Source organism: Gymnoscopelus braueri, assembly GCF_963280865.1.
Source record: "Gymnoscopelus braueri genome assembly, chromosome: 17".
Classification (NCBI taxonomy): domain Eukaryota; kingdom Metazoa; phylum Chordata; class Actinopteri; order Myctophiformes; family Myctophidae; genus Gymnoscopelus; species Gymnoscopelus braueri.
In genome coordinates this window covers 50,126,211-50,153,625 of record NC_137617.1, presented here as the reverse complement: position 1 = coordinate 50,153,625, position 27,415 = coordinate 50,126,211, and the positions used below count along the sequence as shown (strand labels likewise).

The window sequence follows — 27,415 nt, the reverse complement described above, 5'->3', positions numbered from 1 at the left end:
TGTGTTTTTGGTGCCTTTCATTTTTGAAAATGTTCTCTTTTTTGCATTGTGTCTTAAAAAGATCTAACATGTTTTGGTATTGGCCTAATATTTTCCGTCCCTTATTTCTATATGTACACTGCTTTAACTTTATCTTGATATGGCATTATATGGTTTTACTATTTTGTATATATTTTGCAATATGTCTAATAGTCCATATACCCAGAGCCAACCCCAATCACCACTGATTGTCGCTACCTTAAGGCTGTGACGTGTAGGCTAGTACTAGGTAATTACCATGAAACAGAGGGCCATCTATCATTGGCTCAATACATTATTTCTATTCATTTTTGTCACATTATTCCTTAATTTACATAGATCTGCCAGTCATCCAGACTGACAGATTCACTTGCCTTTTGCTTTGCAGTGTTTCTAAAGCCATGCAGTTCTTAATTTCCAATCCAAGGTGCTCTTATACAGGTTAGTTTGTTTTCTATCTGGAGCATGCTTGTCAGCTATTGACAAAAATAACTGCATAAACAAATTCAAAGCCTTACGCAGCCGCCAGTTAGCTGGCTTGTTCTTTCTTCCTGGTGGTGTGTTGTGCGGGAGAATTTCATTGAAGGTATAGGCCTACTGTATGTGCTTTATTAACTGTTTATTTTCTTATAAATTAGGCTAAGCAAAACCCCGAGTGTAGTCCTGGCTCTGCAGGTGCTCGTTGTCAGTGGGATACATTGGCCCACACCACACACCTGTTGTACAATATATCAATGCGGACGGTGCTGTTTATGGTACGAAATGCCTTGTTTTTAGCACGCACTATTAATGAATTAATGAACGCACCTATATATAGACCCCTTAACAGACAACGTCACACTGATAAGAACCAGTATGCGTGCAACCAGTATGCGCACAATGAAACCTATTCTATCAGGTCTCGCTAACACGTCAATCAATGCAAATGATCCTAATACGATACTTGCTAAATTATAATAATGATAATACTAGTGATATTAATAATGCTAACTTAACAAATTAAAATTAAAATAAGGGGGGGGGGTGTGTGTCCTCTATGTTGGTTGTCTCTACTTTTGCCGATGTAGCAGATTAAACATTTTTGGGGAGGACATTTGGTGTAATAAAAAATCTAGTATAGTTTCCATGCACATTAATTCTCTCCAGTATTTAATTTTGGAGTTATTATTTTATGAATTTCTCTGCATACTTGTTTCCATTCTTCTTCATTTAGTCTCCTATTTCAGCATTCTATTTTAATTGCATACACTATCATTTGTGTTAGTATTATTCTGGAGGATTTTATATATTTTTGACAAGGTGTTTTCAGGTACTGTCTGATGGTTTTTAATCAGAAAATTAATTAAAGGGTGCATTTAATTTTCTTCACTTGCGTTCTTAGACATCTTGAAAAATATGTCCTTATACTTGCAAATATTTATAAAAAATCCTTTATATCCTGTATCTGGATATTAATAATTTAAATTAGTTTATTTTCAGATGTTTGCATACATTTCCATGTTTTTAATGTGTTGTATGTGTTTAGCCTTTTGATTTGTATAAGAAGTCATTTTTATCAATATAGGTTAACGTTTTTATGGATATTGGTATAGATTCTTTCTTAATCTCCTCTCTACCCAATTTACTTCTGTTCTGTCATTTGACCATGTCATTATTGTGTTTATTTGTGTTGCATTGAAATAGTTATGTAAATTAGGAACGTGTAAGCCTCCACAGTCCTTTGCTTTAGTTCGTTTACTAATTTGTATTCGTTTTCTTTTGTAATTCCATATCAAATGTATATTAAGCCGTTCCATCGTTTAAAATATGTTATAGGGATTTTAATTGTTAATGCCTGAAACAAGAAGAGGAATTGTGGGAGAATCATCATTTTGATTGTGTCTAAAAGATGGATTTAGTATAATTTTCCACGTACTCAATTGACGCTTAATCTTATCGGTTGATAGTTAGCCTCATACATTTTGTCCAAGTCTTTATGGATAAAAATGCTTAGGTATTTTTATTTGATCCTGATTCCTTTTTAGTTTGAATAGTTTTTTGCTGTCTGTGTTAATTCGTTGCCAATTGTTATTGATTCGCATTTCGTTTCATTTATTTTATATCCTGCTAATTCACTATATTATTTTATTGTTTCCTTTAACGCTGGTAGTGAGGTTTCTGGTGATGTTATATACATAATGACGTCATCAGCATACATTGCTAATGTGTGCTCCTCGTCCTATTTTTACTCCTTCAATGCGTTTTAAGTCATTGATCAGTTATTCATTTTGTTAGGAGAAGCTCCTTGCCTCTGCTGTTTTTGTCCTTATTATTTTTCGTATTATTTGATTATTTGGTTTAGGTTTATTGTTTTATTGTATACAAACCAACTTATTTTGTGGTTTAGTGGGGGCTTTTTATATATTTATAAGCAGATATTTTTGGCTCCGGCCTTGCCGTAGACCTATAGGTGGTTGGCTTTATTGGGGTTTAGTACTATAGTGCATATTAATTGTTTGCTTGTATGCATGTTATTTTAGAGTGGGAAAAAAACATTTTTTTGTGCGTTTAACCGTACACGCACACGCACACGCGCGCACACACACACACACACACACACACACACACACACACACACACACACACACACACACACACACACACACACACACACACACACAGCCATTGAGGGAGGCAGATGTGACTATAGTCATAAGAATGCTTTCTGAGGGCAGCATCAATTCAGCACAGGTGGACACGCTTGTTTGTGTAAGCTATTATTTTTGTAAACCGTCAGAAAGACTGTCTGTCTGTATAGATGGATACAGCCTATCCATAGTAGACCTTATATTGATTATTGAAAATCTGTCATTTGCATTATTTTTACATTGATAACATTGGTAGCAATGTTGATATTCCTCCAGTGTTAAATATAGTACAGAAATGGTTTTGATCAGCACGCATATGGAGCAAGGAATCTGCCAAGTCGCGCGACCGGCGCACGCACCGCACCGTGCACTGGAATGGAATCACTTGGGATGGACACAATAGTTTGCACAGTAGGTGGCGGTATACCCTCGAGGGTATACCGTCATAAAACCAAGAGGAACATTGCTAGCGGAACACAGCTGGGCTGATGGTTGTTGTTGTTGGCAGCTGCACAGCACATGTACTGAACATAAGACAAAGTTGATCATGTCTGTCTTGGAGTCTTATGAAGACACCATTCTCCAAATGGTGGGAAATGGGTATTCGGACCAGCACATTTCTGACCATCTTGTATTCGAGATGGGGGTGCAGAGGGGAGCTTCAGAAAGAAATGTTAGGCAGTTCCGGACTGACAGGGGACTTGTCAGAAAGTGTATCTCTGACCAAAGCCTTGAAGTGGCCGTTGCAGAGGCCATAGATCAGGTATGTGGCTCATGTTTTCACAAATCGTCATTCGTGCTTATTGATTAGCTACTGCTACGGCATTGCCATTGCATTTCCAATCAATGCCTGCGACATTTTGGGGCGAGTTTCTGGGGCAGACAAAAATAGTGTTTCGAGAAAATGTTAACACATTTGTTAAATGAAAAGGTTACACAACATTCTTTTAGCCACAATGACCAACGCTCTCTATGACGTGTGGGGGGAAGGGAATCATTGTCAAGTCAGACTGGAGGTGCAAGCAGGTGGATTTGTCTGCTGGCATGGGAGCTTGAAAATAAACTATATTTGTATGTCCTGTTATAACTTTTAATCTTGCAGGGCCCTGCAGTGATACTTATGCCATAGTTTTGCACTAGGATATACAACAATCATAAATGTATCACTTTATACCAATTCATTGTCTCACAAACTCAGTACCATTACCTATGTTGACTGTTGCTTTTTAGGCTCTATGCACAGCAACCATTTGGAGAGAAATTTGGCCTCTTCTTATTTCCTTCACGGGTATTGCCAATGATGCTAATGAAGGCTCTGTTCCATTCTGGTCAAATGGAGTCAGGGTGCTGATAGTGTGCATTTTGTCTCACTGGAAACACTGCCACACCAGTGGGTCTCAAAGTGTGGTCCAGGGACCCTCATGGTTCCCTGAGGGGGTTCCAAATGGCCCCTTAAAAGGTGTGTAACGGTTCCATTTGTACATTTGAGTTATGGGTGTCCTTGAAATTAAAAGGTTTGAGAACCAATGTGCTGCATGAAATGGAACAGAACCTTCATTAGTATCATTGGTAAAACCTGTGAAGGAAGTAAGGAAGAGGCCCAATTTATTCCCAATATGCTGTGTATACCCAAATTCTCAAAGAATGACTTTCCTAAATAACATTGTCAGTCCTCATCCCAGCATTTACTTGACATGTTTATGTTTTCCCCCCAAACTCTTTAAATAATAGACTGGACCAAGCTATGGCCGCAAAATGATGACCGGTCATTTAGCTGCACAGGGTGTCCATGCATCTGAAGGTCGAGTGGGGAGGACTTTGGCAAAGATGCATGCACCCTATCATGTAGAACGCCAACAGGTAGGCTGAAGTTGCATGTAAAAGGTCTTGTCATCAGTCATATAGCAAAACATGGTTATTGAATCACATGTTCATGTTTACTAGGATATTTTTCAGGCTGACACATTTAACAAATCTAATCAACAGTGTTTTTATTTGTGAAATACTGTATTTAAAGTGTGGGATGTGTTTGACCCAGTGGTAGGTGACTTGAATGTAGCCTACTATGTAGTTTAAGTAGTACAGAGCTAAAGTTTGTGACTGCATGTATTGTGTGGCCACTGGCCACAGAAATGTAAATTGTAAAATTGTTCCTATTTAGGGTGCAAGAAACCTGAACTCTCAGCCTTATGAAGCAGAGTACTTTGGTCACAAGCTTCACATGGATCAGAATGAAAAACTGGCAATGTATGGTGTTACCCATGTGATAGCGGTTGATGGGTTCAGCAAAAAAATGGTTGCACACTCAACAATGCCCATCAAAAATAATCTAACAATTTATGAGGAGGTGTACCGGTAAGACTAACAAAATTTTTTTGCATTGATAATTAAGCAGATTACTGCAGTAATGTCAGTAAATTATTATTTGTTTTTTAAATGTATATTTGATCAGATACTGATGTATTTTGTTAATATACATAGTACTGTATATGTTTGGTGTCTAATGCTATGCCATGCCACAGGTGCTTATTATTGGCCCTGTTATGTGAAATTCTGAGAATATGCTCCAGCTAAGAAACATCTGATGCTTGATGTATTTATTTTCAGAATTCACAAGGTATGGGTGAGCCATTACATAACTGACCTTTTTATTGTTATATTTATGTTGCTTCTCGTCTTTCTGTATGTCTTGTGTGTTTCTCAGACATGCAGTCCTTACTTATGGGATATGGGACCAGGTGAGAGTGGCAGAACACTCGTAGCCACGATGCAGGATTTATTTGGAAACCGTTTTGACCATGCAAGGTCTTCTTCAGGGAATGAATAAGACCCTGCGTGGTCGAAACGTTGGTTTCCAAATAAATCCTGCATCGTGGCTACGGGTGTGTGTGCGGCCTCTTTCTTTATTTTCATATTTACTTATTTACTTAAGGTCAGCAGCACCTCACCAATACTGGTGTGCGCCCTCCTCCCTTTTGTTTACCAGGTCAGAGTGGACCATGGAACAGAGTTCTACCTCAGCCTGTTCATGCAGGAAGAGTTGGCTGAGCACAGACACAACCTTCAGAGACAGCCCTACGTCCAGACAACATCAACAAAGGTGAGATTACATTCATGAATTTTAAATGGAAATGAATTAGCTTTTACCACTTAAACCCCTGCATCAGTATTTTGGGGGAAACTTTAGCTGAAAATGCAGATCTACAAGCACGCAACATGTTGCTGAAAATAGCAGATCTGAAAGCTCACAATGCGTTGTGAGCTTGTAGATCTGCTACTTTCAGCAAAGATGTTTAATGTACAGCGGAAACAAATAAATAAACTAGTATAGAGCCCTGAGGGACTCCGGTCAGCCATATAGGATTTCACTGGTCAAATATTTTCCAGACGGGTACAATCAAATCCTTCAACCACCATCACTGCACTTAAATGTAATCCATGTCACATATTAAGCTATGTTGTATGTAACATACACATTAATGTGGACTGTCAGGGACAGTTGACATCCTGTACTAGTTCAGTAATACTTATTGTCATGGATCTTTTTCTTCAACAGAACCATGTAGTGGAGAGGATGTGGGTTGAAATAAACCAGAGGGTCAACTTTCCCATCAAAAGTGCTCTGGTTAATATGGTAGACCAAGAGATACTGGACATGGATGATGAATTAACCAAATATTGCACATCCAATCTAACCTGTCAGATCAGCAGCATTGGGATGCAGAGAGCAGTGGATGCTTGGAATGCTCATCGTATTCCAGGTACTTGAAATGTTAATCAGCACTGCCTGGTTTGTATGATATGCCCAAACCTATGTTATATTTAAGCCCAGATTGTATTCCTGCACACTTGGCTCTAACTGCATCTCCAGACATTAGAAGTAATGTCAGGAAAAGAGACATGGCAATTTAATCTAATCTTTGTGATTTCACGCATTATCTGTTTTTGCCTTTTTTCCCCCTTTTTTCTTTTTTTTTAGGGAAAGGCATTCCCAATGTTCTTGCACAAGGTGGTTGCCAGAAAAGACTCCCTGAAGACCTATTGCCTGGATCATCTGCAGCTGCTGACCGTTACCGACAAGAAACAGGGAATTCTTTGACCAGACTGTCTGTTTTTGGCACCGACCCATTTCGTACTGAAGAGGACAAGATTAGGGCAGAAACAGCGTTCAGTTTGCGTCACCGTGACCTGCCAGCTCTGTTTAACTGTACTGTTAACAGGCAATACAGACCATTCCAGGATTGTTTGCTTGACCTGGTCAACATAACCAGAAGGAATGTGTAGGAGTCATAGCTGCTGTTCTACAATGATTAGGATGTTCCAAGAATTCCAAGACTACATTTTGTGACCTGTACTGATGTTTTATGTTTTCAAAAAGTAAACTATGCAATTTGACTTAAACAATAAAGCACCATTGTCTGTGTAAAGGCAAGTTAGTAATTAACAATGGTCAATTTTTGGAATTTGATGCTTGCATGATGAAATCTTGTTCATAGAACTAAAAAACTCTGTCACAATGACAGACTGTTGAGTAGCTCATTCCTAATCGGTGTCCACCTAACACAAATTTTAGAAGCTGACAGAAACCTCTGGTCTGTCCCATAGCAACTTTATTCTGTTTACACACTGATGACACTTTATCTGACATGCCATGAAGACCGTAGAGCTTACAGTATTTGAGAACCTCTATGAGAACAAATGTGATAGACTTGCAGAAATGCAGAGTAACTGTAAATGGAACTGGGGTAATTAAAATAACACATGAAAAAATAAACACTAAAGGGAGACAGTTAATCTTGTCTAATAATGTACAATCATGTTTACTTAGTTATAAATAAAGATGGACGGAATACATTCGAGAGAAGTGGGGGAGAGACGGTGATTTCTCTATGTCAAATGAGGATTAATTTAAGATGTGTAAATTCCAATGGACGTGTGTCGATTCCCATGTGTGGGCAGAAGTGGAAGACTCATTTGTCTGGAGGGGGGGATGCAAAATGTTTAAGAAAGTGTTTCTCTGGAAGCCAGTCACTGGTGCTTTCGGAGAGCCCAATGAAAAAGCCTTTCTGGGCTGACTTTCATAGAGTAATAAATAGTAATGCATATAGATATGGCCTTTGAATTTTCCTTATTTTTAAGACATGCCAATTTCCAGGCAAGGAGACATGAATGGAAAGGATCTGGCTTCAGAGGGATGGGTTCATTACGTTTAGGAAAATTGGGTTAAAGAATATGTAAAGTTACTGGACTTTGTGTGTGGAGGTGAGGAATGACTTTGATCATTGTTCTGCTCATGTAAACTACATTTATATTTTTATAGATTTGCATTTATTCACTCTGATCTTATGCCTTCTAATGTTTTGTTGTATGTAGGCCAGACAAGAGATGCGCGGATCGCGGTTTTAGCCGTGGTTGCTGCAGTTAACCGCACTTTGGGTGGATTTGGGTCAATCAAATATAATTATTAATTCATATCGGATAAACTGCGGGTGAAATATTGCGGTAAATAAATTAATGACATCTAATATATCTATCCATAAAATAGCTAAATATCTGCGTGCTTGTGTCTGTGTGAGTGTGTAGAGCAGCCTCTGTGTGATGCGATTACAAAATGCATTGATTTAGCATATGGAATGTCGGTGCGTCTTTTTTCTTTTTTTTTTAACCGGTGCTGCTGTGCTGCGCTGAAGAGCAGTGCGCTCTGTATGGGCATCCAACTGAGCCGCACCGACATTCCATAGGCTAAATCAATGCATTTTCTGATCGCATCGCACAACTAATACTAAAACTAACTAACGGGGAATACCAGAAAATATTAATATTTTGACATACGGGAAAAACGGTTGGTGCGGATGCGGATATTAAAATTGGATAATATAATTATTGCGGTTGGATAACAGATGGATAATTAATTTGTACCGCGGATTCGGATGACCATGAGAGGCCATCCGCGCATCTTGGCCTCATTCACTCATAAAAAAACAGCAATGGCAATCACATTTGTGATGCTGTAAATGCTTTCTTAAACCTACATTAAACCGAAAATTGCGATCTACTGAGCAACTGAGCAATTTTCACTGCTCAACACCATTGGGCACTGAAGTATAATTCAGGCTTTTTAGAGGGCACATAACTGAAATGAAAAAGGGTCTGAACGCATGCTATATCATCCAGGGTTTTATAGTTATAATTGTGATCAATTGACCAATAGTATTTTTTAGCCCATGAATTTAATAATTCTATGAAATTACGTATTAAATTATATTCACAAGTTTTCATTCTCCAAGTTAAAACTTTTCTAGCATTGGACAAACAAAATATGTGGACTGTTTTCTCTTATCTCAGTGAGTGCTCTCCCACTCTTAAAATATGTGTTCTTAAGAGAAAAGTAAAAATAAGACTTAACTTTGATGAATCAGTTAAGAACAAATTTACAGAAAATCTGGGCATGTATTTAAAATATATGCACAGTTTTTATTAGACAATCTGTATTAATGTGATATTTCTGTAAAATAAAACACTAAAAGAAAATATGTTAATGAAAGTCTCAAGGATGGCATATGCAGTAGGCCTACGTGGTCTGTTGCACTGGCTCTTTATACACTTCTTGATGCTTCATATTAATTACAATTTGTGAACAAATTAGTAGTATCTTATGGCCACAAATTAACAAAATTGTGAGAACGAATTATCTCATTATATAGCCGCTATGAGAGTCTGCCATGATGACCAGGGAAGGGCAATTGGTCCCACCCTGCACCTGCAGTAGCCTACACGCAGCCGCAGGTGAACTCAATCTGCCATGAATGGAGTCCCTATAACAGCAAGCACAATCCAGTCGTCTGTTTGCGCTGCCACCAACCAGAACTGTGTCCCCAATCCCCATAATGTGTCTAAAAGTGAGTTTGTCTCTTATTAGCTTGATACCATTGTTTTTGTTCAGTTCACTATCCTGTGTTTCACTTGTTTGCATAGGCTAATTGTTTGTTTTGCGAGCGTCATGATGCCAGTGGTGTAAAGTAACGAAGTACATTTACTCAAGTACTTTATTTCCAATCGTCTATACTTTTACTTCTACTCCACTATTATTTGAAAACTTTAGCTACAGTTATTTTGCAGCTATAAATGATTACATTATAAAACATACATTAACCACTTCAGCCCTAGGCTATTTTCAAACATTTTAGTACTTTTACTTTAGGTACATTTGGATACCAATACTTTTGTACTAAGTACATTTTTGAATTCCGGACTTTTACTTGTAACAGAGCAGCCTGTTTTTCCTCAATACTGAAACAGCAGTTATACGTTAGGGGTGCAAGGGTTCACAAAATTCACGTCATGGTTCGATGCTTTTTTGAAGAAAATTATATATATATATATATATATATATAAATTAAAACTTTACTTTTTACTTTGAACAATACCCAACTTCTATAGGCAGTGGTTCTCAATGGGGTCCTTGAGGGGGTTCAGCTAAATTGTGTATATATATATAAAATATATTTAACCCTATTGCCTAAATAGGCTATTTGGAAATAAAAGTAGTCGAAATGTGAACTTTATCATTGCATTCCTTTCAAAATGGGTGAGGTATGGTGCACCAGCTTAATATAATGTGTTGGTGTGACACTTATTTTAGTTATGCAATAAATAAAAAAATCGAGAATATATTCGGTAGGGGTATTTTACATCCCGGCTTGTGTACAAAAATATCTTTGTTCATACAAATTGTAAAAACTGTAATGAATCTGTTCTCTAAGGTCAAAAGGCTATTAAATTAACTGGTAATCAATATATTATTGGCCTAGTAATTAACACATTGTTGCTGTTATTATTTAGGCCATTACCAGCATATTAGGTGTGTGTGTGTTGGATAGTTACAGTTAGAGTTTTTTCTTTATTTTTATTTCATTCCAATCACATGCAAATGAACAGATGACACATTTCTCCATAAGAGTGAATATGTATATACTACTAATTGAATACGTAAATAAGTAAAATGATAGCGATACAAATAATGTCGAACATAGCCTAATTATTAATGCAACTTTTTGTTTCTTGTTTTAGTTCCTACCTAGCAACAGGTCAGGTGACCTTTCACCAGGAACTGATCACCTGGTTTCGCGCATTTTGGGAGGGTATAAAAGGCAGACAGACAGCATTTCCGCCTTCCCTGCTTCCACCTCTCTGAAGACCCACCGGCCGCATCGCACCGCCATCTTCCTTCACCATGTGCTCTGTTTTCTCCGCCGCTTCTCAAGCCCATCTAAACAAAATAAATGTCTCACGGGGAAACCGGACGGTGAACATCCGTCTAGCAGACTTCAATGTTCAGACTCTGGCAACTGTATTTAAGGTTTGTTCTTTTTAATATGACCGTAATGGAACATTCTAGCACTAACTATGAAGCCCATTAAGCTATGGCCCAGCAGGGCCTAGCCCTTTTCTGCCACGCTTTAGTAGCTTAGCTGCTTACTACAGCATGCAAGAAAGCCGGTCTACACAAGCATCTTGTGACCGTTTTTAGGCATGCTAATTTAGCATTTCTTTAATGTGTAGAGATTTGGACATTTTTGCCCATAATGCCTTGTCAAAAATGGACATGTCATGTTAAAAGAAAAGGATCAGCTAAACTAAAATAACTTTAGAACCCACTTATATATATATATATACATACACACACATACATATAGGAATAGATTAGGAATCTACTTGTGTAATAAAGTAAGTTGAATTATATTCGACTAACACATGGATAATTAATGCTAGCGTGGTCAACCCACGTGTTGGGCGGCCGGCCCGATGTGACTTTTCATTTGATTAATGAAGTGATTCCATAACTTAATTTACACTGGTTCTCAAACTTATATGTAGAGGACCCCAAATTAATATGCATTTGGCTGCAGACCCGCATATAATAAATATATTGTGCCAGGGACCCCATAAAATAATTGTGGTTTTATGTTTGGATATTGTGTTTAGACTGATGGTAGTTCTTGATTTACCTACTGAGGCACTAAAGTCTCTGCATTTGTAGTTTTACCGTGCTTACTTGTAGATGGGCCGATGTATAAAATGGGTTTAATTGTTTTTAACTGATGCTATATTAACACATTTAGGTGGGGACTCCCTGGAACCCCACTTTGAGAACCACTGACTTGGTACATTATGTAACATTAGACTTCGAGCAGTAATATTTTGAACCACAAACATTGCATATGCAGTAGTACTGCATCAGAGTAGTGTACTCTGATATGTGTGTATATGTTACAGGGTGAATGGAGAACCAGGGTGATTGAAGAAGGCTCGCTCGTTTTTACCACCCACCCAGCAATTCTGTAGAAGCAACACTAGACACTAGAGGGAGCCACAAGCCAGGCTTGTGCACAAGCATATATGGCCGCTACCACACACACACACAGTCACACACGCGCGTGCGCGCACGCACACGCGCACATGCTTTCAATGGACTGTTAAGATACTTTTATTGTGTTCTGCTGGCTTTTGTTTTAGTTTCTCCCTGACACACACACACACACACACACACACACACACACACACACACACACACACACACACACACACACACACACACACACACAGTGATCCATGAAAAGAACTATTCTGTCCCTATCGGTTTACAAATCAAACGGCGCTGAGTCGACTAGTGGAGCGTCGGCCGGTCACCGCGGGCACTCGCGCCTGGAGGCGCGAGGGCGCGCTTCCTCGGCCTCAAGCTCCACTAAGTCGGCGCGCCGTGCGTGTGAACGCGTGTTCAGCGTTCCCCTCATAGATATTATGGTTCCCCTATAGCTATGTGGGGGGGAACAACAAAAGACAGGTCTCCGTCGGCGCATCAAAGCCCCGCCTCTCCGCGCTCTCCTTCTCCTCCTCCTCCTCGGAGGAGAAGGAGAGAAGGAGAGGACGGGACGGTTTAAAACGCGAGGAGGAGGAGGAGGAGGAGGAGGCTCCTCTTCCTCGCGAGCCTCGCGTAATAACCCCCCGCATCGCAGCGCCGTCCTCCTCCTCCTCCTCACGAGCCTCGCTAATAAACCCTGTCTCGAAAAGCCCCGCATCGCCCCGAAGCCCCGTGCCTAAAAACAAGCGCTCTGTCTTCAATCACCCTGGCTCTCCAAACACCCTGTGACATATATATAACTGCACTGCTCTGCACTTGCAACAGACTCACAAAATGCATCAGACTATTTAGTATTTACACTGTAAAGCAGTTTAGCTAGCACTAACTTGCTCATACTACCCCATTTTTCTCCACTATTCGGTTTGTACAGGAGTGAAAGACATATTTGAGATGGGGACTAAGAGAATGAAAGTAAAATGTGAAATTTTAAATCCTTTTCATCCCTCCATTTTCAGTTGGCTTCAACAACCATTTATCTTACGGCTGAAAATGGCGACGTGGTTGTGTCAGGAACCACTGGGTACATGGATGTGAGTCCAGAAAGAAGGTACGAAGTGTGTGGCGAGGAGGCTCCTGAAAACCAGTTGGCGGCTGCTGCGGCAGCAGCTCCACCACCACCATCTGCGCCTCATCGGCGCCTATTCCAAAGGCCTGCTGGAGGAGATGCACAGCCACTCCCACGCCAGCCAAAAACCTTTACCAAGTATGAAACAAATAATATAAAGACTTGACCATATTAATTACATGTTTGTCAGTACAGTATGCATGCCCTGAGAAATTGACCCATCATGTAGCTGGATATCCAAAAATGTGTAATTTCAAACATGCCAAAATTACTTTTTCTGAACATTTAATATATTGTATTTCAATATGAAGAATTTCAAATGGTTCAATACCACCAATCTGAACATTTCTGATAATTTTGTCCTTGTATGTTGGCCTATTCACCCCACCCTAATTTTAGATGATAGGAAACACTAAAAACACCCAATAATGGAGAACATTTTGGTCTACCTAATTGAAAACAAGGATTGGGTGTAAAACGCCTTTTAAAAGGATTAAACTTTTATATTAAAGAAAAGCTGCATTCTGATAGTAATCATTATTAGAGTTCCATAATGAGTTTGTTTAGTAATGGGGGGGGGGGGATTTTGCGCTCTGCTCTTATGAATATACGGTAAGTTGATCTGTGAGTAACACCCACACTGTCTTTTTCTGTGAAAGGAGCATAATTATCGGCAGAGTGGAGAGAGGACGGCTCTTCACCGATGGTGGCTCCCTTCATATCTTGTTGCCAGAACAGGATCTCTCCATAGACATCGTGTCTGCCAAGGTCCGCGAAGAACTGAGTTTGGAGGAAGACGTGGTCCTCTGTCACCCGTCGGGGCAAAAGATAATTGATTCGAGCGCTTGCAGAAGTAAGTTATAGTATTTACGAAGTTGGACCATGACTCTGGCTTGGTTGAATGCTTTGTTTGTAGTTCAGAACCTTTTGGGGTTTGAAATGTAACTCTGGATTTTTATTTAAACCGTTAAAGGTTTGACGAAATGAACGGAACATCTGTACAATTATGTATAAATGTAATTACCTTTGCTTAAAAATCCTATGGGCGGGGGGTGTTAAGGTCAAAACTCTAGGCTAAGCGTTGAGTGTAAGGATTGATAGCCAATGACATTCATTACAATTAAAAACTGTAATTTGAAAAAAAAACATTAGTCTCTTGGATACAAAATGCTTATTGATTACTGTTACATTCTCTCTTCTGTAGCCCCAGCATTTTGGAAGAAGAACGCGTCCAAGATTGTCGCACTGCGGGAGAGCTCCTACAGTGACATGCAGGCGCGCAAGAGGAGGAGGTCAACGTAAGCATTTCCTCAATGCAGAGAACATCTATTGTCTTTGAATGTGATTAGTTTGGACTAGTAAGGTCATCCACAGAAGACAATAAGACAATAATACACTTCTCAGTAGCCCAAGAATGTATCAAGTTGGGTTTGCTATCCTAAACTAGTGACTACTACAAGTTTGTCAGGGCACTTTTTCAGCAGGGAGCAAAATTGGGATGGATGTAGTGTGGTGGTCTGCATGCGTCACGCATTCACAGTTTAACCCTAAACTCACGGCTGGTGACTTCATCACCGGAGGAGACACTTGGTTCTTTATTCTCCCAAGAAGGGCCAAGGGGGTGGACTGAGAATTTGCATGGCACCTCCATTGGGGAGAAAGATGTCTCAATCAATTTGTTTTCTTTCTTTCCCCAGACTTGGAGAAGAAGAAACAAGAGACAGAGTGGAGGAACTTGTCCTTGCGGCTGGAGAGCTCCCTGCCATCTCACAAGCGATCCAGGACCTCACACAATATGTCCAGGGTAATCGTGGGTCAACTGTGGCTTTGACCGAGGCACACATAATTGCAATCAAGAATTTCTTCAAGTGTTCCATGTGCACAGGTTTGTATGCTACATGTTACATATGTGCACAATTGCATTTAATACACAAATACAGTTATATTACTCATGTGGTAACATGTTAATCACGCCCCTACATATTAAGGTTACTTTATGCACTCATACATTATTTGATTATAATGAGCTACACTTTCAGGGTCGATACCATTTTCATTGCTAAAGATCCAAACTCAATCTTTTTTCTTTATCTTTTAACTATGCATGTAGTCATTTGCTCATGTTAAGAATGTACTTTTGCAGGTTTACAAGGTTCACCCGAACATTGTCTAGCAAGTAGGCCTTTTTCACACAACCTACTTTATGGGGCAGTACACCATATTTACCGTACTTTTTACAGAAAAATATTCAATGTTGATTAATTATATTGGACTTACAAAAGTCCAACATAATAAAAAAAATAACAAAACGCATAATATAGCAACACCAAGTCTTGAGTGGCTTTGATTGCTCTGTGGCTATTGAGCTCTGTTCTACACTATTTTGTAGTATTGAGGTGCAAATGGACAAGGTACTGATCAATTTCATGTTCTAATCGACAATTATTTTGAATATTTCAGAGGCAATGGAGATCCCAATTGCCACCCCGTGCTGCCGCAGTATCGTAGGTTGCCGCAGGTGTGTGCAGCAGTGGCTGACCAGGGAGGACGGGTGCCCGAACGAGGACTGCCGGGACGGCACATTCAGGGACAGGTTTTTTGAGATGACTGGACTGGAAGAGGTTATCAATGCTTTTAGGAACATAATCCGGGATTAGTGTTGGGTTTCTTTTTGTGGGGCGGGCTGGTCGGGTAGGCCAGTTTCGTGGGTGCCAGCCATGGCTGGATCTGGCCTGCCCGGCCGGCCGGGTCGGCAGTGTGAATGGCATGGGGGGGTCTTAAAAAAGAAAATGGGGAGGTGGGGGTGGGGGTTGAACAACAGATGCAACAATTTGGAGAATGGGGCTGGCAGGGCTGGTCGGGTAGGTCAGTTTCGTGGGTGCCAGCCGTGGCTGGATCTGGCCTGCCCGGCCGGCCCGGCAGTGTGAATGGCATGGGGGGGGGGGGGTTCTTAAAAAAGAAAATGGGGAGGTGGGGGTTGAACAGATGCAACAATTTGGGGAATTGGCAGAATAACTACATTTGGCAGAATTGGGATATAATTAAATGTATTGGGGAACCAGATGTGTAAAACGCCAGTGAAGAAAGTATACGGATCGCCCTGTGTGGCTGGCCCGGCTGGTATTGTGTGGCTATTTTGTGGGGCGGGCTGGTCGGGTAGGCCAGTTTCGTGGGTGCCAGCCATGGCTGGATCTGGCCTGCCCGGCCGGCCGGGTCGGCAGTGTGAATGGCATGGGGGGGGGGGGGGGGGGTTGAACGACACACGCAACAATTTGGGGAATTGGCAGAATGACTAAATTTGGGAGAATTGGCAGAATGACTAAATTTGGTAGAATTGATATAATTAAATGTATTGGGGAAACAAATGTGTAAAAAAACGCCAGTGAAGAAAGTATACAGATCGCCCTGTGTGGCTGGCCCGGCTGGTATTGTGGTTTGTGTGCTGAGGCCACAGTTTGACTTTACTCAAGAGATGTTCCTATATGACATGTTCTTTCCCTAAATGTTTGTCTAGACTTGGGTATTCTAGTCATTTACAAAAGTTGTTTTAACCCAATTCTTTATTGGCAAGTGTTTTGTTTTTGTAATATGCATTTTAAAAAAATGTTTTATGGTACTGAACAGTGTTTTAAAGTGCTGTCATGTTCGTTTACCTCTGTGCCGTCATGTTATGCTGCCTGTTATCTGTCTTTATGATATAATATTCAGCAGGTGGTCCTGAACAGTGTTTTAGTTAATCGATCACTCAAATAATCAGCATGAGCTGATAATGCTGATAATGGCATGTGGTGCCATCAGCTGCCTGTCTGAAAAATAAAACGTTAAAAAAAAAAGGTTCACTCTTCTCTCTGTGGTAAAATGTTTAATTAATGTATTATCATTGTATAATCTGTATACATTTTATAATCTGTGTTCTATTCTTTCACCAATATTATGATTGTGTAGTACCAGTCTCAACTACATGATGTATATGGGTTTGTAATATAGAACAAGTATTTGCAAGAGCTAACTAAAACACTGTCCACACACACATTTTACAGTGGAAAGTGTGTGTTGGTGGTAGTCATACACCTTGGGTTGGCTTAGGTCAAATATAAACTATGGTCAGTAGTAGCCCTACGAGACCTAACAGTGGGAAGCAGCTGCAACTAGCCTACATAATGTAACCCATGTCTAAATTAAAAGGACAATAGAGTGGCTATGTTTAATCAAGTCTATCAGATCTATCTCAGACAGATATATCTAAATGCAGTTCAATACAACGTCTGCAAAGGGGATTTTAAAGCCAATAGAAAGCCTATGGCTTGTTTCCCATTGGGGTCCTTTGTACTGAATTCATCGAAACATTTAATGACAGACAAATATACAATACTAAACATATAAACAGCTTAGAAATCAAAGACATATGTACAGTAAACAGTTTGGTGGGGCAGGCATTGACTTTTTAACCTGTTTTATTGATATAGATACAGATAGATAATATATCTGTCCATCTGTCTAACATTAGCCATAGTATATCGTGCAGCCTACAGCAGTGATTCTCAACCATTTGAATACCAAGGACCCCCAGTTTGATATGCATCAGGCCACGGACCCCCATTTGATACAATTTTGTTCTCTTGGACCCCCAATCTATACCATCAGGGTTAATTTAACTCTGAGAGCATACAAATGGACCCTGGACCCATTTGATTCCATTTGTACATTTGAGTTACAGACACATAAGGGCCTACCAGTCTCAACTGTGTTAGATTATAGCACCAACTAACGATGTCTGCTTTCAAATAGGCCCACTAATGGCCAACTGAACATTTTTAACCCAACTGTATAATGACTGTTTTTGAAATCCCCTGCAGTTACAAAGGTTGTTTTTCTCCTTGCAACACTATTAGGAATCAGATATATCAAGAGGCATACATGTAGCCAATCTATTTAATTTAGACATCAGCTTTTTCATCCAAAATGTGTTGGCTTTAGTTGCAGTATGATTAATCTGAGTTCCCAGAAGTTTTTCGCCTCGCATACAAACGGGAGCTGCGAGGAACTTCTGGGCCAAAGCCCTGGTATTTGTGGACGGGATGTAACTTACGCTCAGAATCTGAGCGGACACGCCTCTTACCGGTCTACTCGTCTAAAAAGTCCGACGAGAGGCAAACAGCAGTACACAACAATGGCGGCCGCAATTTCTCAAGGGGAAATTGCTTCCCGTCGCTCCTATTTACATGTAAGACCCACTGCATGTGGATCCCGCCCCCTTTTCTTTATTGGCTGTTGATTTGAATCAGAAATCAGTGGCCGCGCCCCTGCTGTCCAGGCTTTGAGCCGAAGCCTCCCAGACTACAGTATGATTAATAGTAATACAACCTGACGACTTTAAGTCATACAGTGTGTACCAGCCATGGCAATCGAGGAAACCGAAAAGAACAGATCTGCCCAGAGTGAGATGTGAACCTCTTAATTGTGGGGGGTAGTTAATATTGTATTGGTAGGAGGTGGCACCAAGAGCCAGAACATTGAGGCGGCCATCGCCTGGTGGTCAAATCTGGGATTGCAATAGTTCTACATTTGAAACGCCACTGCGCATGCTTCTACCGTTTGAAACCCACAGGTTGTCGAGGCGCAACGCTATTGATTCTCACCAGTATATCGATGGCCAAAATGCAAAACCTCCTATGTGCAAATTTCATGATTTTCGGATTTCACTGTGGATGAGGACTATAGGCTATGCTGCACATGCTCAGTCTGTCTGCAAGATAGTCCCGCCCCTCATTTTGTCAGAAAAAGTCATTTGACTAAAACCTCCTATCTTGTTCAGTGCCAATTAGTGCTAAAATGTTGAAGCGCAAAACCTCTTATCTGCACCAGAACTAGTTGAGCAGCAGACAGAGCTGAAACTTGGGAATTCTATGTTATGTAGACCTTCTAAATGTCTTTCAGTTTGTAGTCATCTATTATTTTCAAAAAAAAAAAGTGTCTTCCCCCCTTACTAGTTAAGTATTTGTTAGTAACTCTGTCAAGTTAATTGCATTGCCTTGTTGATTGCTAATGATTAGTGTCAGGTGGTGACACTTTTATCACACCAAGAGTGTGAGTTGATAATAAAATGTAATGGTAATACTTGATACAGTACTGTAGAATGTCTTGATCTCAAAATGAGCATAAAAAAGCATTATTTAACAAAAATAATGTTTGTTTGTAAGGCTAACTATTTCTAGGTAAAAACCTCCTATGTGCATCTATGTAGATAGGAGGTCATTTTTAGGTATAGATAGGAGGTTTTGGCATTGAACATTTTGAACGTGTGGTTAGAGGTTGTCATTGCTGCTTAAATGTGAACGTCATTGTCGTGATTTTTAAATTAATTGCAGATCAAAATCACACGTGAACACCGTGGCAGCCAACAACCCTGTGAAAATATTGTGGTGTGTCGGTTGGGGGGTATGAGGGTATGGGGGTGGGATGGGGTTTGGAGTTATAGGGTGTGGGAGGTGTGGGTGGTGGTTGGGGGGGTATGGGGTGGGGGGTGCATGAGGGTTTGGGTGGGTGGAGTTTGGGGGTTGTGGTGTGCTGGTTGGGGGCTTGGGGACCGGGGGTTCTGGGAGTGGGGGTAATGGGTTGGGTGGGATTTGGGGGTATGAGGGTATGGGGTGGGATGGTGTTTTGAGTTATGGGGGTTGTGAGGTGTGGGCTGGCAGTTGGGGGGTATGGGGTTTGTGGGAGTGGGGGAGTATTGCAGGTGGTGGAGTTGGGGGGTAGAGGGTATGGGGGGATTATGTTGAGGGGGGCATAGGCCAGTTAGGCCGGATCATAGAGGATAGGGTCTTTGTGATGCGAAAGTGTGGTCTAGCCAACACCAACTCAGGACTCCTGAAGTGGGATGGGGTTTTGAGTTGGAGAGGTGTGAGCTGGCAGTTGGGGGGGGGGGGTTGTGGGAGTGGGGGAGTATTGCAGGTGGTGGAGTTGGGGGGGTAGAGGGTATGGGGGGGATTATGTTGAGGGGGGCATAGGCCAGTTAGGCCGGATCATACAGGATAGGGTCTTTGTGATGCGAAAGTGTGGTCTAGCCAACACCAACTCAGGACTCCTGAAGTGGGATGGGGTTTTGAGTTAGGGAGGTGGAGAGGTGTGGGCTGGCAGTTGGTGGGGGGGGGTGTGGGAGTGGGGGAGTATTGCAGTAGGTGGAGTTGGGGGGTATAGGGTATGAGGGGGATTATGTTGAGGGGGGCATAGGCCAGTTAGGCCGGATCACACAGGATAGGGTCTTTGCGATGCGAGAGTGTGGTCTAGCCAACACCAACTCGGGACCCCTGAAGTGGGATGGGGTTTTGAGTTATGGAGGTGGAGAGGTGTGGGCTGGTAGTTGGGGGGGGGGTTGTGGGAGTGGGGGAGTATTGCAGGTGGTGGAGTTGGGGGTAGAGGGTATGGGGGGGATTATGTTGAGGGGGGCATGGGTCAGTTAGGCCGGATCATATAGAATATAGGGTCTTTGCGATGCGATGTGTGAGTGTGGTCTAGCCAACACCAACTTGGGACTCCTGAATCGCTCCCCTCCACACTCTCCTATCTAGCATCAGGGTCTTGAGCTCTACAGTATTGTTGGCTAAGCTGTTACGCCGAAGTGCATCTACGTAGGTGGTGCACTTCTTGTCTCTCCTGGCTTTGCCCTGGGTTGGCTCTCATAGTGTTAGTTTGCTTGCCACTACAGTAGTTATGGGTCCCTGACGCAGTGCCCTGCCTCATCCTTCTCTCTCTGACTTTGTCTGTCAGCACACATCAGAAATGTGGTCCTCTACAGGAACGTAGGTTCCTGAAGAGGACCGCATTTCTGATGTGGTCCGTCCATGTGACTCCTAGTGCCATTCATAGCATTCTTGTGTAGACTCCATCCAAGGCCCTTTCCTGTTGTGCTGTGACGGTCCATGTCTCAGCCCCATACAGCAGTACTGACTCCACTGTAGCTATACGAACAGCCGCCTCTTGAGGTCTTCTCCCATGTCTGATTTCCACACTCTCCTCATCCCATGCAAGGCATTCCAGTCAAGTGCCCCCCGGACCTTCAGGTCCTGTTCCATTGAAGCAGTCCAGGCCCAGGTTATTAGAAGTCCTGGACTGCCTCGAGTAGCTTGTCTCCATCATCTGAACCATCTTCTCAGGAACTCCATAGGCCCGGAGAATGTTCATCAGATTCCCCCGGTGGATGGTGCCAAAAGCCTTTTGGAAGTAATGAAGGTGATCACCACTGAAAGATTCCGCTCCTTACTCCTTCCAGTATCCTCCTCAGCACCAGTATCTGCCCGAGTTTCTCATTACAGGGTCTAATATGGGTCTAAGACGGTTGAGGATCTTCCTGTTAGCCGTCTTGGCAACTTGTGAGCTCAGGCTAATGCCTTGGTGAGTTCGCCTGACTTTGGTACTGGATCGATGATCATTTTGCTCCACAGCTTCGGCAGCTTGCTAGACGTGTGTGCTTGATAAAATCCAACACCACCTCGTCTATGGGCACATACATCAGAACCTCTGCTGTCACTCCATCTTCCCCGCAGCTCTTGCCTCACTTGATAGTAGCCTTGGCCCTCTGGTACTCATCCATGGTGAACCGTCTGGTTTGGGAAGGTCATGGAAGACAGGAGCATCGGATCATCCTCTTCTTCGGTTGAAGGAGGATTTCCTAGGAGTGTTTTGAAGTGCTGGTACCATGTTTCAACTCGTTCCTCTGCGCTTTCTCCCCAGATCTTGGAAGTCTGAGAAGAGCTTCCGCCAGAAATGTCATTGATGAGCTTCCAGCTCTTGCCATGTTTCTGGTTAACATGCACCTCTTTAATGTCCCTGATCTTTTGGGTCAGCTCCCGTTGTTCCAGTTGCATACACTTGATATAGCTCCTCCTTCCTCCGCTTATATTCCTCCCTCAGACCCTCTCCTTTTTGGTCAGTGACAAAGTCCCTGTGTGCTGCTCTCATCTCCTCCCTTGCTGTGGTGATTCTAGGGTCAAGGCATCCGTCTTTCCTCCTTGCTTATAGGCTCTTTAAGACATTCAATGATCTTACATACTATTCCACTATCCACACCGGACACAAGGTTGGTGATCCAGTTGTATGAGTTAGGGGAGTTGGAGGGCATGAGGGTTTGGGTGGGTGGGATTTGGGGGGTGTGTTGTGCTGGTTGGGGGGAATGGGGGTTGTGGGGGGGTATTTCAGGTGGTGGAGTTGAGGGTATAGGGGGGATTATGTCGAGGGGTGCCTGGGCCAGTTGTTTTGTAGTCCACCTAATTGTTGTTGTTTTTGGAAAAAAGCGTATACAGTCTACTAACCATTTCATCCATTGAAAATGCGCTAGCGTATACCCACGACCATGCGCATCTCGTGCAGGGAATGATTATTGTATACCTCAGAAAACAAACCTAGACCACACCACTGATGCAACTGTTTGCAGCTGTAAATATATGTATTTACAGCCTGTACTATTTATCATTATTTAGTTATGCAATCACTTAACATCACAGTGCAAAAGCTCCTATCTGCAGAATTATCCAGGAAAAGTGGGGAAAAACCTCCTATCTGCATTTGCAATATGAGATCAGTGTAATTAACATATAATATTGTAATATAATCCAGAAATCCAGAAACGGCGAATTATGTGATGGGTATCATAAAAAAATAGCATTGTGCAAAAAAGATACAACATTTTGTAGTTTTCTTTTTCATTTTCCCAACAATGTTCATTTTTCAGATAGGAGGTTTTGCGTTTTGGCCATCGATATGTAAAATGTATTGAATGAATTCAAAACCTGTAAAATGACATCCTGCACATTGCCGTGGCCCGTGGGTATGCACATCAGCTCTGTATTTTGCATTAGCCTACTTTATTATTTTTACACAAATAATGCCAAAAAAGAGGGAGATATTTAACCAGAGCTCTAATCATAATGATTAGAGCCCTATTTGTTCTCTACTGGTTTAACAATTCCCCTCTTTTTTTGGCGTTATTGACCATATAATGCAAGAGGTTATTTGTGTTTGTGTAACTTGTAATCAATGAACAACCAAACGTCCAGACTCCAGTGCGCAATGGAGGGGAGAGATTGAGCGCGATCGTTCATGGTGATTATTCCAAAAGTATTACAATTATGACAAACATAGGCTACAACCGTATGTAACCATTTGTAAGGAATGATCCCACCACGGGCACTGTGTGCCATAGGGCAGGGTCTGAATATTGTAGCGTATTATACATCCAAGTTCATAAGATTCCAGATTTCCAGCCAGTAAAGACTCGATTTAAAATTACTACTGCAATATCAACATTGTTACATTTGGACACCTGGATTTCCTAGGTCTATATCCTTCTATGTAGGCCTACTACAGACAGACAGACAGACAGACAGACACTGACAGACAGACAGCGGTCAGAGACGCACCAGTACCACCGAGTGCTAGTATGGAGCTGCTTGTTGCGTCTTTGAACAGTTCACACAGCGAGCAAAACTTGGGGAGCCCGATTTGGGGGCTACGCAAACAGGGACTATTAATTAACCATGCTACAAGTAAACAATATAACACACATTTTGGGTGAAAAGGCGCATGTGTAAATGAAAATAAAATAATATATTGGCAATCAAGTCCACTTATCAATCTGTCCGTATAAGTCCGTCCGTCCGTCCATCCAGACAGACAGACAGACAGACAGACAGACAATATTGATAAGCTCTGATGTACCAGTCCAAAGTTGCATTGTATCTTTTGTATTGTTCACGTTTTGTTTATACCGATTCTGAAACACTTGATGACAATGAGTGGCTTCATTTTTTTTTAAATTGTTTTAGGTTACTGACTGCATTAGATAGATAGATAGATAGATAGCACCGGGAGCGCACGTATGGTACCCTCAGTCTGTCCAGTCTGAGTGTGTCCCTTTGCCTATTGCCTCCCCAGCGCACCACAGCATAGAAAAGGACGCTGCAACCACTGTCTGATAGAACATCTGCAGATGTTTATTATTGTGTATTGAGGAAATCTAACATGCTGTAGTAGGTCTATAACATGACCTGCTGAGCTTTATAAGGCTGCTTCATCGCACCTTGGACGAGTGGGCATTAGGGACATGTGGGCACTTGGAAGAGTGGGCACTTAGGGGTGGAGAAGAGTGGGCGCTAGGGAAATCTGGGCACCAGGAAGACTGGGCACCGGGAAAACTGGTGTTAATAATCATTGTTAATAAATAATTCAATCTCACAGGCAGTGCACATAGTACCCACTCTTCCTGGTGCCCAGATGTCCCTAGTATAGTAGCCCACCTATGCTGTATCCGATTAAAACGTCAGCAGAGATGTAATTTCGATGGTTCAATGAGTAGCGACGCCTATAGCTCTCAAGTCTCAACCCAACTTTCCAAGTTCGAATTATATAGGTAGATTTGTTTCTGTTTTCCTATTCCGTAATATTGCTATTAATTAATCATGCTGCAACTAAATAATATAAATATAACACACATTTTGGATGAAAATGTCTAAATGAAAAGAAGAGAATCACGTAGGCCTATATCTGCCCGTCCGTCCGACAGACAGACAGACAGACAGACAGACAGACAGACAGACAGACAGACACAGACAGACTGAGACAGATATAGATCTGTCTGTCTTCTTATTGACGTAACCATGGTAAATATTATTAGCTTGCATAATGTTAATAGCCTAATATAATAATATACTATCATAATTATGTTTATGTTATAACCGTGTAGCCTACAGTATAATATATTATTATCTATCTATCTTTATCTATCTATCTATCTATCTATCTATCTATCTATCTATCTATCTATCTATCTATATATCTATATATCTATCTATATATATGTCCATCTGTCTAACATTGATGTAGCCATAGTAATGTTATAATCATGTAGCCTACGGACGGTATAATACATTTATATTTAATATATATATATATATATATATACACTCTTATTTTTAAGTACTAAATCTACTTCCGCTTCTGGTCTTGTCTTTACAGTATCTTTGATTAAGATCGAGAAATGAAAGAATGAAAAATCAAAACCCTGTTTTCTTACGTTTCATTTTTTTATTTTTTATTGAAGAATGAAAAATGAAAGACGGGAGCGAAACGAACGTAACTTGTTTTAAAATGAAGAATGAAAAATGAAACATGGGAGCGAACGGGAGCGAAAGAACCGACGCGACCCTAAATGAAAAATGAAAAATGAAAAATGAACGCAACGGCGGATTTCTGTTTGTGGTTCCCACAAGAAATTCCATCTGCCAGAAAATACACGGACCCCTTTGGGACAAAAGCTACACCTTTGATAGCCAAAGAGACTATGACTTTACACACTCTTCTTCTTTCCAAAAAACATATATAATAATAGACATCACGTAAAGTCAATTTATATTTCCAACACATCTGGTTGGCAGCCTAACTTGTTGTGATTTGACACTTTAATAAAATTGAATTGAATTGAATTACTGATCATTCCCTTCAAATTTATTTATTGTTGATTTTGTCATGAATGAGCGTCCATGATCCAGACATAATGCTTATTGATTTTACAATGATAGTTAATAACATTTATGGTGTGATTGTAACATGTTAATGTCCTCTTTGTTCTACATACAGAGTGATGTGTCCAGTGTAACAGCATCACTAGCAAGCCTTCCTGCTGGATTCAGTAATGAAGGTGTAATGCAGGTTGCAGGTTAGATTCCTGTTTCTAATATCATTCACACTATTATTACAGCATTTATTTTAACATACTGACTGTACTGGAGGAATAGAGTTTAACATTTAAATGAAAACAGTGTTACTTAAAGGATGACTTCACCCATTTCAACCTATCTTCATATAAATGCTCCTCACTAATGCTCATTATAATAAGTTACCATTTATGTCTACTCACTCTGTGTCTCAGAGGAGGGCTGTGGACAGTTCAGAAACCTGCCTACCAGTGACATCATCGATGGGGAATCCAAGCCAAGAAACTGCAGGCTTTCTATTCCTGGAAAGTTAGCATGCTGTAATGGAAGATATTGTTATTTAAAATCTTGTTTAAAAAAATAATAATAACCTGCCTAACGATGATGTCACTGGTAGGCGGGTTTCTGAACTGTCCACAGCCCCTCCTCTGAGAGAGTTTTTACTCTAGATTGTCTCATTATCTTATCATTATGTTTAAGCAGCCCCCTCCCTCCCTCTTTCTCTGTAGAGATGACTGTAGGCAGAGACCAGGATGTGAAGATGAAGGGAACTGGAGGTCAGGGCAAGGTCGACGACAAGGTGATCAGGCCATCAGGAAAACCTGTGTCCCACAAGGTATGTCACATGATCTGACAGTACTTTACTTTATTATATAAGGTATGTCACATGATCTGACAGTACTTTACTTTATTAGAACCATTTTACAGTATGTGGATAATTGTTGATGTCTGATAGGTTTGTGTGGTCTTTTATATAATTTTCATATTTAGATTGTATGTGTCTAAACTAGGGGTTTGCATACCTTTCAGCACAAGACCCAAAAGATACATTTGATGTCTCCCCGGGACATATTATGAATTATCCAATTAAGCCTAAAACAAATTAAATAGCCGTTCTACAAGCTCACAACGCATTGCATCGGAACCTGACACATTGTGAGGTTGTACGTTGGCTTTTTTCACTTAAAGATTTTTTAAATGTATGGAATCTATAAGTCTTTTAAATCTTATTTTTCTTTTCTTTTTGGTAAGTGTGTGTGTGTGTGTGTGTGTGTGTGTGTGTGTGTGTGTGTGTGTGTGTGTGTGTGTGTGTGTGTGTGTGTGTGTGTGTGTGTGTGTGTGTGTGTGTGTGTGCGTGCGTGCGTGCGTGCGTGCGTGCGTGCGTGCGTGCGTGCGTGTGTGAATTAAAATATACACATATTTATGACAATTATGTGACCCAAAAAAAGGGGAAAATATTGGTCCTGACCAATGGGAAACACTGGTCTAAACTGTAGCTGAATAACTGACTGTATGGTCCACATGTAGATGCATTGATTGATTGATTGAATACTTTATTAACAGTTACAGATGTATACAAAAGGATGCTAAAAGGATAACCCAAAAAAGTCTGGCTTATTTCCATCGCTCCATCTGTCCTGTGTATTCAATTCATCGATGCATGCCTGCAGTAATTTGATCAAACAACAAGTGGCGCTATTGTCTCCCACTGTCTGCTGCAAGAACATCTCAAGATCTTCTTATGTTTGTTAAGGTGAATGTATTATTATTAATGGATGAAATTAACTTCATGTGT

At 41.1% G+C, this 27,415-nt stretch overlaps 1 protein-coding gene across 1 annotated transcript in view; it reads left to right on the top strand.

Annotated features, from left to right (window-relative positions):
• The window catches only part of LOC308105472 (GTPase IMAP family member 8-like), a 166,552-nt gene that overhangs the window by 98,127 nt on the left and 41,010 nt on the right, over positions 1–27,415 (top strand). The window contains exons 6-7 of the mRNA XM_080456203.1: positions 25,763–25,841; positions 26,349–26,455. Coding sequence (XP_080312329.1) covers positions 25,763–25,841; positions 26,349–26,455 — 186 coding nt within the window. The remainder of the gene's footprint in view (positions 1–25,762; positions 25,842–26,348; positions 26,456–27,415) is intronic.